General features: G+C 29.0%; 3 protein-coding genes and 2 pseudogenes across 5 annotated transcripts, besides 1 other annotated feature; 3 read left to right on the top strand and 2 right to left on the bottom strand.

Annotated features, from left to right (window-relative positions):
- Positions 1-36: 36 nt before the first annotated feature.
- On the bottom strand, positions 37-1,538 carry TVAGG3_0838110 (ubiquitinyl hydrolase protein; the record flags this gene model as incomplete). Its single annotated transcript, XM_001319122.2, has 1 exon — positions 37-1,538. A coding segment is annotated over one exon (1,502 nt), but the record flags the coding sequence as incomplete, so codon positions are not given.
- Positions 1,539-5,423: 3,885 nt separating this feature from the next.
- Positions 5,424-15,417: part of a mobile genetic element that runs on past the window's edge.
- TVAGG3_0838100 (DNA/RNA polymerases family) lies at positions 9,056-10,138 on the top strand (the record flags this gene model as incomplete). Its single annotated transcript, XM_051248781.1, has 1 exon — positions 9,056-10,138. The coding sequence occupies one exon, from the start codon at positions 9,056-9,058 to the stop codon at positions 10,136-10,138; it is 1,083 nt and encodes a 360-aa protein (XP_051084256.1).
- Positions 10,202-11,613, top strand: TVAGG3_0838090 (annotated as a pseudogene). Its single transcript has one exon. A coding segment is annotated over exon 1 (1,412 nt).
- On the top strand, positions 11,706-11,969 carry TVAGG3_0838080 (uncharacterized protein; the record flags this gene model as incomplete). The annotated part of the gene is made up of 1 exon (XM_001287288.1): positions 11,706-11,969. One exon carries the CDS (start codon positions 11,706-11,708, stop codon positions 11,967-11,969), a length of 264 nt encoding a protein of 87 aa, XP_001287289.1.
- On the bottom strand, positions 12,440-14,353 carry TVAGG3_0838070 (annotated as a pseudogene). The gene has a single exon. A coding segment is annotated over exon 1 (1,914 nt).

Below are 15,417 nucleotides of genomic sequence, written 5' to 3'. Positions count from 1 at the left end.
TCAAATGGTTTTTTACCTTTTTTGTCGATCAAATTGTCAAATGACATTCCTAATCCTGGATATTGCCGAAGTTGAGCGAGTTCTTGGACAGTTTCAGTAGTAATTGGTTTATCATATATAACATATAACATTGTAAGTAGAGAAAAGTACATCTGGTTGCCATTTTTGAGAATTTGGTTAAATATTACAGGAATCAACGATTCATCGAAGATTTTATCAGTTACGCAGCTCTTAAGTACACTAACAAGACTTGTTGATGGGTTATCAAGGTGTTCTGTTATTGATTCTTTGCAAATTTCTTTGACATTTTGATTATCGCATTTTAATATTGGATTTAAATGGGAAAGAACCTCTTCACCATCTTCTGATAGATTAAGGATCTGAGAAATGATGTTCTTGGCCTTATCTTTGTCTTTTGTAGCGATTGTTGGAACTAATCCGGCCAAAAGTGAAGGATGTAGCGTAGAAAGGTCGAAAATATCAATTAGTTTCATTAAATCATCAGTATCCATGACTGCTAATGATGTTTCAATGGTCTTGAACATGATTTTTTGTCTTGTTACGTGAGATTTCGTTGCAACCTCGTAGAAAGACTTGAGAAGCTCTGGATTCATTATTTTGATGATTACTGGTGCTAATATTTCTAATACTTCCTCATGAAGTTCTGGTTTTAATATGAAATTTGAAAAATCTGATTTATTTAACAGTTCTTTTAGTAAACTGTCATAATTAGATGCCTGGAAATACGATGCTAATATACGAGATGCTATTAATTGCTTGTCTAATATATCTAGATTCAATAAATAAATTAAAAAATTAATATTTTCTGTAAGTTGTAAATTTGTATCGTAAATCAAGCAATCTGTTAATTTTTGAATTATTTCTAATATCAATTTGAGATGAAACTGATCAAATTCGCGAATATTGCTTGATTTGCTGAATTCGTAAAATTTCATAATAATTTCTTGTATTTCTGAGCTCCTTATTGTTTTGTTAATTTCTGTGTGTCCATATGAAAGCAAAGCGAAGTAAATTGAGTAATTATAAAATGTTTTTTCTTCATTTTTCATCATTTCGTGAACAATATTAACTACATTTGCTTGTAGGAATGCGTTTAATACTTTATTGTATGTTTCTTTTGCTTTTGCATATGATTGAGGGTGATTTGAATAAGGTGTATAAAAAGGCTGACGAGAATGAAGAATTTCAATGATCTTTAAGGTTGTTGTTATGTGGTTATTCTTAATACACCAAGGGATGAAACGCATGCATTCCTGGAAGAAAGAAAGATCATTTTTTAATTCTGTTCCAGAAGTGTAAGAAAGTTGTAGAATGGGAGTTATTGCTGCAACAATAACCTCGTCTATGAATCTGTTTTGAACATCTCCGTATTCTGGAGGTAATGAACCTGTTTTTTCGATATTTTGAATCATAGAAACAACTTCTGGTATCATTAAGTGATAGTCCCCTTCTCGTTCGACGCATTGTGTGAAGATTATTGTAGAAGTTTCAAAATCTTCAGAGAATTTCAGCGTCATAATTCTTTCTAAAAAAATTCAAAAATAATTTTCCATGGATCAAATATCAGAAATTGTTCATTTTGGAGAAATGGCTATAGCCAGAGGTTTTTAGCCATCCGGAATCCTTACTTACTATAAATCAACAGAGAAAATACTTCGAAAACAAAGATATCGAACAAAATTGTGCCCTTTATGCTTGAGATATGAAGCACAGTAATAATGTGTATGGATTTGTTGAATAAATACTATTTGATATAAAGGTAATTCTTGAATAAATTCTATAATGATATGAAATTTTGTTATGAAAATCAAATGATTAAAATTGCTCATGAAGAGCAAAAATCGATGTTAAGAAAGTAAATTGTTTTTTGATTTTCATAACAAAATTTCATATCATTGGATTTCATGTTTTTTTTTTTTTAATCTAAAATAAATATGATAGGATCTAAAGTACTAATATACATATATGTTGAACCCAATAATTGCTCATAAAATTTTGTTGGAGAAATTTATTAAATTGCATGAAATACAACCATGCATCAGCTTCACATCAGACTGATTCCATATATCCCAAATTCTTATCTAGTTAAAAAAAATTCAATAAACTCCTTTCCATTCGTAAAGTTTCCTATTCAAATTTTTGATAAAGGTCCACTCAATAGTGAGGCAGGAAAACGATAGGGCGACTTTAGATAGGGGTAAAAAGGGTCATTCAAATTTTCAGAACTTTTTTGAAAATATAATTAAAGAAAAACTCTCTATCTTTGCCTTAAATGGGCATGGATCAAATCGGAAAGAATTTTCAAAATTATGACTTTTAAAAAACGGTTGGTCTGACTTTTTTTGACTAATACTCAGAAGAGCCATGATAAACGAAAATGAAAAAAAATCATTACAAATTAAGAATAAAATCATCATTCAAAATATAAGTCAGAAAACTGACCATCAATGGAGCAACCATTCAAAAAAATTTGAAGACTTAACTTCATTTTTAATTAATGCTGACCTTCTTCAGCGTGTTTTGCAGCTCCAAACTGGCATCAGATAAGTTGATAAACATGATGAATACGGAAACGGGAACAACGATATCTCCGGAACCTTTCGCGAAGCTTGGTTGCCCAGAAGAATATGGAACATATATAATTTCAAAAAATCAGATTGGTTCTATAACTATCGAATCTTCTAAAGTATGTCACTATATTATCAAAGGATCTCAAGCAACTATTACAATTAAAGGTCCAATAGGTATTTCAGTTAGAACAAATCAAGTATCAATTAATGATGAATCAGATATTACATACCCAGGCAATCAGCCACTTATCCTTGTTGAAGAATATGTTACGCAGTTTACCTATACACCAAAATATCAAGGTACTCCTAAATCAAGTTATAATTTCTTGCATTCTTCTATAGCGAACACTCAGAAAATTATTATTAAACCCACTCAATATGCTGAATATAAATCAGAACAGCCTAGTTCATATTACTATCTGAATGAAGGTGATATTACTTCTGAATTTACTGGATACACTAGTAAGCTATTTGCAACTGTTACAGCACCTCCACCAACTGATGATAAAACCGATAAAACGAGTTCAACTGGCTCTACTGGCTCTACAGGGTCTACAGGTACTTCAGGAAGCTCAAGTTCATCCAGTTCTCCATCAGAGAGTAAAGGAGGAAGTGGCAGCTTACCTATAATTATTGGTGTCATAGTTGCTGTAATTGTGATAGGAATTGTCATTGGAGTTTGTGTATACTTCTTTGTCATTAAAAAGAAATCAGACTCTAACCATCCAGCCGAAGCAGTTTAAATACGAATAAAAAATTAAATTTATTCATTTATAAAATTTCTACAAAAATTGTTTATTACAGCAATTTGAGCCTTTGTTCCTCATTTGGGATACAATTCATTAACATGTACCCCAAAATCGAGCCCAAAATCAGATACACATAAAATTAATTATGTATATCATGTAACGACTTTATACTTACAATACATATTAGGCCATCATGTATGATAGATATTAATACACTGACAAACTTTTCACAATATATATACTTACACCAACCTATTAATTCATGTGTCAAAACACAATAAACTCAAATAAACTATATCTTTCTCAATTTCAATATTTTTTAATCAATCTATAAGTTGATTAATCAAAACGTTCATAATATTATGCCTAATTTTCAAAATTTTCGCTTGCTTTCTCAAAATCAGAAATTCTTAAAAATTTTCTAATTTTTATAGTATTGCTGTCTGGGCGATATTTGAAGTTTCGTCTATTCAAGTTGAAGAAGAGATGATAGACCAAAATTTTCATACTTTCTTCATATTTGAAATAATGTTTTAACAAGAAACTCAGTTGAGCAACAAAATCAGCAATAAGATGTTCATTGTTGAAGGGAACATTCAGAGACTCTCTTAAGTAGCTTTTGGAGTCTTTGTTCCTCATCTGTGGTACAATGTATTAACAAGTACTTCAGATGAGGAACTGAGTCAGCAATCGGAATCTGATTGATTGCCATAGCCTAAAATGATTACTCAAGTTATTTTTTATTGATCATATTTTTTCCCTTGAAATAGAAACAAATCAAGTAATCTATATAATTCTAATTCTAATTTTTTTTTTCGAAAACCCCCTTGCCGATTTCTGTGACCCCAAGCATATAAGTTTCTCAATAGATATGTAATACATATCCATCAACAGATCTGGAAAATCATCATTGAAAGTTTGTGAAGATTGCATCTATGATTTACACACATTAATTATGTATTTTTTGATAGTGTATGAAATTTGGTATTATTTCTAATAGAAATGTATGCTTAATGAAACATTCAGTCAATGAAAAAAAAATGCTATTCAAGAGCCAAAATTGAATAGTCGTAAATAAAGGCCATGCCTGTAAATTTTTGATTTTGGTTATTTTGATATCAGTGAGAAACTGTTCAAAAATGAAATAAAATTATTATATAAATCAGGTTTCAACAAATTCAAGCTAAAATAATCGTTGTTCCAAAGTTTTATTTCATTTCATATGAAAGGTTAGTTTCTTACAATAACCGATGCATTATTTGATAAAAAATGAATGTCAAGTGTGATAGTAATGCATCGAGTATTATTGATGGTGACGAGAATGAAGAATTTCAATGATCTTTAAGGTTGTTGTTATGTGGTTATTCTTAATACACCAAGGGATGAAACGCATGCATTCCTGGAAGAAAGAAAGATCATTTTTTAATTCTGTTCCAGAAGTGTAAGAAAGTTGTAGAATGGGAGTTATTGCTGCAACAATAACCTCGTCTATGAATCTGTTTTGAACATCTCCGTATTCTGGAGGTAATGAACCTGTTTTTTCGATATTTTGAATCATAGAAACAACTTCTGGTATCATTAAGTGATAGTCCCCTTCTCGTTCGACGCATTGTGTGAAGATTATTGTAGAAGTTTCAAAATCTTCAGAGAATTTCAGCGTCATAATTCTTTCTAAAAAAAATTCAAAAATAATTTTCCATGGATCAAATATCAGAAATTGTTCATTTTGGAGAAATGGCTATAGCCAGAGGTTTTTTAGCCATCCGGAATCCTTACTTACTATAAATCAACAGAGAAAATACTTCGAAAACAAAGATATCGAACAAAATTGTGCCCTTTATGCTTGAGATATGAAGCACAGTAATAATGTGTATGGATTTGTTGAATAAATACTATTTGATATAAAGGTAATTCTTGAATAAATTCTATAATGAGTAGTATATGTTGAAGGGTTGTGTGACTTTTTTTGTAAACGTAAGAATTCATACAATATTGAACGATTTTGTATCATTTTTTTTAACATATGAAGTAAAAAATGTATGATTCTTACAGTTTTTATTCTTACGTTTTTGAATAAATCAAGATTTAAAAAATTGACTTCTTACGTAAAATTAAAACTAAGTTAAATTTATTTTTTTATTTTTTATTTTATAATAAATGAGTATAACAACTAATTCATTGAAATCTTTAAAGTTCACTAATTCAGAATTAGAAAATATTTTAGAAAATTTTGGAGACGGTTCTTATCCAACATATATGCAGAATGTGAAAGAGTTTTCCAGATTGTTGAATGAATTTAAATATAACGGACCAATTACTAAAAAGGCTATAATGAGATATTTATATCCCAAAAAAGTTGAAAAACAGGAGAATATTCCTCTTTATGGTCCAGAGGACCTGGGCTCAGAGAGCCTTGAAACACCTCCTGAATATTTTGAAGAAAAAATTAAACAAGATGAATATGATGAAATTGAAATTGAAAGACTGAAAAAAATAAGAGATGAAATAAATGAAAAAATTAAGGAATTAAGAGAAGTTGAAAAATATAATGAGAATGAAGTAGAGGGTTTAATGAATATCCCAGCTTCAGAATCAGAAGTTCAAAAATCACATGAGGAAAGATATAAAAATTACTTTTTGGAATCAACTAAAAATTTATTAGATGGTGATATTGACGAAACACTTTCAGAAGAAGGCACAAAATTTATTCATAAACATAAGCTTCAGTTTATTGACGATGGAGATTATCCATGTATATTACTTTCACCTCCTCTTGATTCTGAAAAATTCAAAAAAGCACTAAAAATGTAACATATGCAACAAATACGATTAAGAAAGAAGACCATGATATTTACACAAATTATTATTTAAATAAATGTACAGGTGACAGTGTGTTGATAAAGTTTTTGATTTATTAGATAAAATATCAAAAGAAACAATTGGTACATATAAAATTTTATGTGATTGTGGTTTCATTGTTGAAGATACCGTTGATGTTTCATATGAAAGAACAGCTCCGAAGGAGGACGAAGTGGAAAGATCTATTCCATTCGTTATTAAGAACATAAAAGATATGAAAACCTATAAACATTATATTTATTCATTTATTTCAGAAAAAATGGAAGCAACACATAAATCATCTCGTCATCATTTCATAGCTATTCACACATTCCTTTTCAAAGTTGTGAAATTAAATAAGACAGGAATTAGATTTAATGTATCAGGGTACACATTCTTGAGTAAATTAAAATGTATTCGTCACGTCGCAGATGATAAAAATTTGTGTGTTCTTAATTCATTTTATGGGCTTTAAAAAAAATAAACTCTATTTTCATTTATTTTTTAATTTTTTATTCTTACATAAATGAACAAAAACGGAACAGCTAAAATGAATGATAATCAAATAAGAGCCGAAGGTAGAAGGTTATTTAAACGCTTCTATAACATTCCTGATGGTGTTAATCCTAAAACTCGTAGAAGTTATTTAAATGAAGCCATAGATGCATATGAAGGATTTGACATTTCATCAGAAAGTGAGAGATTAGCAAGAATGTTAAACGTTAATATTGATTTCTATTATTGTGACCCTCAACCAGAAGACGTAGACATTAACAAGGTAGACTTTCCATTAGTGGAAACAATAATGATAGATCCAGAATTTGAAACAGTAAATATTTTATTAACACAGAGTCCATGTGGAAAACTTCACGCTGACAGAATAACAGACGTTGAAGCACTCACAGGATATAAAGTTTGCCCCTTTTGCAAAGAAGAAGTATATTCTATCCGTGATGATCCAGAAAGGAAAAACCAAAGAAGATTTTTAAAACATTGTGAGAAATGTAAAGAAAATAATGGAAGATTAATTCAAGACGTACAATTGCAAAACACACAACAACCATATGCACCACATATCACGAAACAGAAGATATATCAATGGCTATTAGCACATAATTTGCAGGAATATTATAAACCAACAAGATATTATATTACTTTTGACTTCGAAACATTAGAGACTAAAGAAGAACTTCAACTTTCTGAATGTGCAACTTTGAACGCTTACTTAAAACCATTTATGGTATCATCAACGGTTAAATTAAACGATAAAACATTTACGAGGAATTTTTGCTTAACATCAAGTGATTCGTTCATCTCTGATTGGATTGAATTTTTATTTTCAACCTGTTCATTAGTTGCTAAATCAAATATTGAACAATATGAAGAATTATTGAAGTCCCATACATTAAATGAGAAACAAAAGGGAGCAATGAAAGAGCTTTTAGATGAAGAATTTAATAAAGTGAATATCATAGGTTTTAATTCGGGAAAGTTTGATTTAAATTTAATTCTTCGTGATTTAAACACTGCAAAATGGAAAATAAAATCAATGCTGGGTTCATCTTCACAATTTAAGCAAATCATTGTAAAGAAAACAAACGTTCCATATGAATTGAGATTTATTGACATCAGAAATTATATAGCGGGTGGGACATTAGACCAATTCACTCAAGATTTCGGAAACAATAAATCACGTGTTAAATCCTTTTTCCCTTATCAATTCATCACGGGGAAAATTACGAAGAAGAATTATATAAAGAGGAACCATTCACGAAAGATTCATTTTATTCAGCATTAACTCAAGAAACTATATCAGATAGTGATTATCAAATATATCTCAATGATGCTAAAAACTTTAAGAATAGATTAGAATATTTTATTCATTATTGCAATAAAGATGTTGAAATTATGATTGACCCAATTGATAAAATTATTGAAGAAACATTTGTTTATAAAATTGACATGCTCCATAATCTTTCTTTATCATCGAATGCTTCAATGATTCGTTACGCTTAGCATATAAGACTTTAATCCTAAGAAAATATCCAGAAGAGATAGAATCAAGTTTTGAATTAACGAAAAAGTATTGGAAATATAAAATTGAATCATATAAGAAACAAGATGAAAAAGCAGAAAGGATACTAAAAATAATGTTTCAATGGATGATTTTCAATACTATCACGATTTAATCCTTTCATCTAAATGCAAAATGTGTGGTAAAGCGTTTACATATGCAAATAAACCAACATTAGATAGAATCGATAATGAAAAACCACATACCAAAGAAAATTGTCAGTTAATGTGTTGTTATTGCAATGTCGTAAAATCAAAAAGATGAAGATGTTCAACGTTTAAGAATTAATTTAAGAAATTACGCATTGAAAAATAATTTACCAATGACTTTAGATTCAGTGGAAGCTTATCACATCTCCGTAATGGAATTACTGGTGGTTTATCAAATGTTCAACATAGAGTAATCTTAAAGGAATCACACACATTAATAAACTTTCATATAATCCAGAAACTAAAACAGTATCAAATGAGGACACTTCCAACATCATGACTCATTTCGTTGGTGTTGATTTCAATTCATTATATCCTTCATCATTTTCATCTAATCCTCATGATTTCATTCAATATACTGACCATAAAATGTATATGCCGGGAAGATTAAATGGTGTTATCATTTGTGATACAGCAACAAAGAAAGCAAAAGCACTGGGAATTATTAGAAAGAAAAATACTTTATTCGTGGCTGAAGTAAAGGGTCACATTGATGAAAAATACATTAATGATTACATTAACTTTTTACCGATAATAAGAAACTTAGATATTATCACAGATGAAAAAACAATTGGTGGTTTTATGTATAATTACATGAAATCAAACAATCTACCGGTTGACCAGAAACAGAGGAAATTAACTCAATTAGCATCAACACACAATCAATATCAACCATTTTCTTCTTATTATCTTTGGTATCTAATAGATAGATTTCATTTTATCATCGATGATATTCAATCAATTTTAACATTTACGAAAAATACTTGTTTTAATGAATTTGCGAACAAATTTATGAACGAAAGACAAAAGGCTGAATTAGAAGGAAATAAAGGAAAAAGTTTATTTTGCAAAATTTCACTTAATGGATCATATGGTTACGATGCAATGAATACACAAAATTACGCAAAGACTAAAATAATGAATGCACAGAAGGCACGCGTTGCATGTATGTCAAATAAGTTTAAAAACATAAGAGAAATAGGTGAAGATACATATCAAGTGATGCTTAAAGATAGATTTTATAGATGTGATACATGTTTACAAGAGGCATTTTTCACTTTAGATAATGCTAAATACTGGTATTTGGTTTTCATTTATGATTTTATGTATAAATGCATGGATGTTAATCGTTTTCATTTCATTGAAGGTGATACTGATTCATCATATTGGGCAATCGCTGGCGACCCAAATCTTCCTAACACTCAAGCATTTCAAGCAATTGTAACTGATAAACAATTTTATGATAAAAACATTTTCAAATTCGCACCTTTTGATTTCTTCTGTTTTGATGAGAAATTTAAACCCAAATTAAAGAATAAAGCTGAAGAAAAAGCACATGAGAAAAAATTATTAGGTTTAGCAATTGAGAAACAAGGTGATAACATGGTTGCTTTATGTCCTAAGTGTTATACATCATTCAACGGAATGATTGGTGAAGACTCCTTCAAAAAGATAGCACAAAAAATGAAAGGTGTAAGTTTACGACAAAATAAACAATTAACACCTAAAAATTATTTGGATATAATAAATGATAAAGTCATTTTCGATGGTCAAAATATTAATTTACAACTTAAAAATGGGTCAATGACTCGCTTAACAATTGGTAAGACTGCATTAACAGGAGCACACACTAAAGCTGTATGTTGTGAAAATGGATGTTGTATGCCATTTATTTAATGAATTGCCACAGAAGAGACAAAGAGGCGGGCACCCTTAAACATTTATTTTATTTTTATATAAATGAATAGCGCAGATTTAAAAAATTTAATTGATGATTTAGTATTTAATCAAAATTTTCTTACTTATTATGATTTAAAAGCATATCTTCAAAAACATGATGAAAATATAACGGGTGATGATATGGATGAATACTATCGGTATTATAAAAACGAAATTTTGAAATATCATGATAAAATAATTAAACGTTTAAGAGAGAACATTAAAGAAGGAAAATATTCAAAGGGAAAAAGTAAATCACAACTTAAACAGTTGAAAGATTTCAAAAATAAAGTATTAACTGAAAAAGATATTGATGAATTATATAATTTATATAATCCTGAACCGCAAAAGCCAAAAGAGAAAAGTTTGGACGTTCAGCAGCTCATAAATGAAGCACAAGCTTTAATTTATGATTCATTAGTTAAAACATATTCAACCCAACTTTTAAATGAAGATCAACTTTTGGAATTCATCCTTCAACATAAACTCGAAGCGGGAAAGTATATCAAACCTTTATATACAGCATATTTAAAACAAATGAATAGAATACATCCAGAATTAATGAAGGGAGGAATGAAATCCAAAATCAAAGCAGATAAAATTAAACCACTTGCAATACCTCTCCCTCCTTCAGTTAATCCTTCATCATTCACTTTATTATATCCATTTCAAACATTAAAGAAACAAAAAGATTTTAAAAAGGGTTTCAAGATATTAAATAAACCAATTGACCCGAAAATTCAACCATTAAAAGAAAAATTTAGTCGTCCATCATTTGCACCTTCACCTTATTCATACGAAATCGATCATCTGGAATATTCAAAAGGAAACGTTACTTATTTATTTGCCATTAACATTAACACTAGATATTTATATTGCATTCCGGTGAAAGGGAAAACAGAACAGGAAACAAGAAGAGCTATACAATACTTACTAGATCATGAAAGAGTAGATAATATCAGGGGTGATGGTGATAAAGGATTTCAGGCAACTATGATTCATTATTTCCCACAAATTAATTTTTACTTTTCATCCTCTCCATATACGTTTCATAATAAAATAGTTGATGCGGTAATGAGAACTCTTAGAGATGCGTTAGGGTTAACGGTCAGATATACTGGGATGGAAATCATGACTCCATCATACAACAGTTAGTATATTATTATAATAATACATGGCATAGAACTATTAACATGAAACCAGTGGAAATGAAAAATGATATTTCAAAAGAATGGGAATATATTAGAAAGCAAATGGAAAGGTTAAATGATGTTAAACGTGAACAAATTAATTCGGGGCTCATGAATTTTAAACAAGGGGATAAAGTTTTGATTCATCTCGATTATGGAAAAACTGATAAATCAATGACAAAAAGAAGACGAAGATTTGACACAATAGCTGAATTTGTTAGATATATTAACGGCAATGCATTAGTTGAAGTTAACAATAAATTAATAGAAATTCCGATTTATTTTATTACTCCATTATATTTAAATAATATTTAATTTTTTTTATTTCGTAAGAAATGAGTGACAACAAAGCATCCAAGAGTCCAGACAATGAATATAAAAAGAAACTAAACAGAATTAAATCAAAAATATGCTATTACAAAAAGAAGCCACAATGTGGTGGGGTTGAAAATGATGAAGAAATAATCGAAAAATTAGAAACTTACCGTTCAATCCTTAAACTAGGTGAAGCAAAAATAAAAGAATTTAATAGAATAAATAAATTGATTGGAAGAGATGAATTTAATAAAGATGAATTTTTAAACTCAATCCAAATTTAATTTTTATTCCTCTTCGACAACATCTCTCTTTCCATCATTACTGCATAACCACATTTTCTCAGTTTTAGTGGTTTGTTATTTTTAACATGTTCTTGCATCATTTTTATCATTTCCTCCCTTGTTATGATTCGTGGTAAATTTTGAGCTTGTGGGGTATTCATTTATATAAAAATAAAAATTTAAATTATGCTGTTCACTCTTTTGGAGCTCATGACTTTCAGTCCGTGCGAAACCATGCATAAACTGTCATATAAGGTGGCATGTAATCTTTACTCTGTCCCGTCGTTTGTGTATATCCTGAAACATTATGTGTATGATTACCTGAACCCTGTGTATCGTTCCAGTAACAATTAATAGCAAATTTAACGTCATCTTTAACATCATATCCTTTACCTTTTATCATTCCTGACCAATCCCAATATCTATGCTTATGCCATCCTGCTTCGTTGTGTTTAAATTAACGTAATGACTGTGAGCAGGTAAATTTTCGCCCGTAATTGTTTTACTTCCACCGTTTGTTTTGATGAGTTACAAATATAAGAAACGATCGGTTATTTGTTGCCATGTACCAAATCAAAACACTTGCCGGATTTGTTGAATTCATTGATGTATATATTGAACCAATTATCATCTCATTGTATTTAACTAGTATTAACTATTCCTTATCTGCTTTCTTCTTTAACTCAGTATTAACATTCCTTATCTGCTTTCTTCTTAACTCAGTATTAACATTCCTTATCTGCTTTCTTCTTTAATCCATTATGAATATTGAATTTATTATATAATATTGAAATCGTGTAAGAAGTTAAAATTGGTATTGTCATCAATATTAACATATTATTTTTGAAAATTGCTTTTTTAACATCTTGAAATTTTGTGATTTCAGACCAATTTTTTCCATCACTACTGATATTTACTAAATCACCACATCCAAAAGCAATGAAATACCCATCAATATAAAACAAATTTGTAAATCTATAATTTCGAGTAAATTTTGGAGTGAATGAATAAACCAATTCCCAATTTGAAAAATCTTGTGATAAATAAATATGTCTGTTATAACTTACAGGATATGAATACACCATACTACCTGAAACAAGAACACAAACATTTGAAGCATAACATAAAGCTTCAATGTCTCCATCAGCTTGAAAAATTTGTTCAAAATGACCAAATGGTATTGAATATGATCTATAAATTTTATCATTTTGTAGGATAAAACACATGTTGTTAATGTAATACCATTTACTTGTATAATCAATTTTCAAATCTGATGACATCATACTAAACATATAATAATTTATCCCATCCTCACTAATGAAAATTTGATTGTTTTCATAAATTAGTACCCATTTATTATTAACACATCTAATAGGATTATTTGGATATTTAAATTTAACATCTTGATTTAAATTACATTTGAACCATTGGATACAATCGAATGAATAACAAGGGCAAAAATCATCTCCAACTATTATCATTCCCATAAATTTGCCGTTATTATATTCAACATAAAAAATTCTTGGATTAATGATTGGCTCTCGTGTATCAGGATTCAAAACGGATGGAGTAAATGATTCATAGTTTTTAAAATCATTTGTTTTAAAATAATAAAGCGCTCCACCTGTATAAAATAAATACATGGTCACTCCATCGAAACATAACCATTCAATATCTTCAAATGTTTTATCTGATGATTTCATAAAATTTAAAAATGGTGGGGTAAAATAGACCTCCGATTGTTTTATTTCTTCATTAACAAATGATATATCAGCTTTCTTTGCTAACTCAGTATTAATGAATGAAATAACTTTTTCCTTATCTGCTTTCTTATTTAACTCATCGTTAACATAAGTTTTATCTGCTTTAAGGTCTAAACATCCTGAAACCCATCCTGTATCAGCTTTAGATTTTAAAATTTTTGATGTCCATTCATGATACCATTCAACCCTTTCTTTAATTTCATTATCTTTTTCATCCACATATTCCTTATCCGCCTTCTTCACTAACACACTAGCCACATATTCCTTATCTGCTTTCTTCATTATGTCATTTAGGAAACCTTTTATGAATTCCTCATTTAAATTAAATCTTCCAATCTTCAAAACTTTAGGAAATGCATTTAATGCGTAATATCTTTGTTCTTCTGGTGGAATTGATGTTATATCATCCGCTATTCCTTTAATTTTTGAATTCATAAATAAAATTTCTTTTATATTTGATATCACTGCACCACCGTTGCAAACGAATTCGAAATGGTCATTTTTCAATACTATCTCCAAATCTCCATATTTCAACCTTTGTGTTTGTTCTGCCGTCTTTGAATTATATGCATATGTGGCGTATGTAATGGTTTGTGCCTTAAGTTGCTGTTGTTTAATCATTTATTACGATTTAAAAATAAATATTTAATCCGTTATCTCATCAGCTATTTTTTCTATTTGAAATTGCCATAATATTTCATTCATAAATTCTAAATCACAATCAAATAGGTCAGTTATTCTAAATTTAATATTTGATAAATCTTTTGAATGAAGAATAAATGAATTCCCGGATAATTGAAATGGATATGATAAAGAAAATGTGTTTAAGTTGATGGATAAAATGTTTTGTATTGATGGGTAAGAGTTAGGGTCAAATGTTTGATGTGAAAATCTCATTGGGGTATTAACTTTATCACATTTGATTAAAATGAAATTGGAACCAGTGTCAGAATACAAAACATCCCCAACATCTTTTTCAAAATTTAATATCCCCAACAATGAACGAAGACGAGGAGTACAAAATTTAATTTTCAGCGGAAATTTAATAAGGTTATTTATTTCATCAAGTTCAAAAAGTTTATCAGGTTTTGATTTAAAATTTTCTTCATACCATACGATAAATGATTCATTTAAATAACTTAAAATCATGTTAATATCCCATTTCACTATCACATTATTTATATACATATCATACGTTTTTTCATGGTCATCTTTAATAAATGATATATAATCCGAAGGGTCTAAAAGAATGGGATTAAATTTACCACTCACAGAAACGAGAGAAACATTATAAATTCCACTAACTGTTAAATTTAATTCACAGTTATTATTCGAAATAATATTGATAATTGACATTTTTATTACGATTAAAAATATGGTAAAGCGTTATTTTCCAGTGATAAATAAAACTAGAATAAGATTACCTCAAGAATTCATAAATTCAACGAATAAGAAATTCATTCATGTTATAAATTTTAGTGTTTTCAGAAAATATGAGTCGATGTCATATTCATCAACAGGTTATATTTCACTTCATTCAAATTTGGTTCAATCAAACCCATATAATGACCATTTCATAAGATTTTCAGATGGTATTAAAAATGTAATTGATAGATTAAAATATGAACAGATTGACAATATCGAATTTTTGGAATTTTGGTTTAAATATCCCGATGGAAAAAAGA

The sequence above is a fragment of the Trichomonas vaginalis genome, chromosome VI (genome assembly GCF_026262505.1).
Source record: "Trichomonas vaginalis G3 chromosome VI, whole genome shotgun sequence".
Lineage (NCBI taxonomy): Eukaryota > Parabasalia > Trichomonadida > Trichomonadidae > Trichomonas > Trichomonas vaginalis.
Note: the sequence above shows the minus strand (reverse complement) of the source record. Positions and strands in the feature narration are given on the sequence as shown.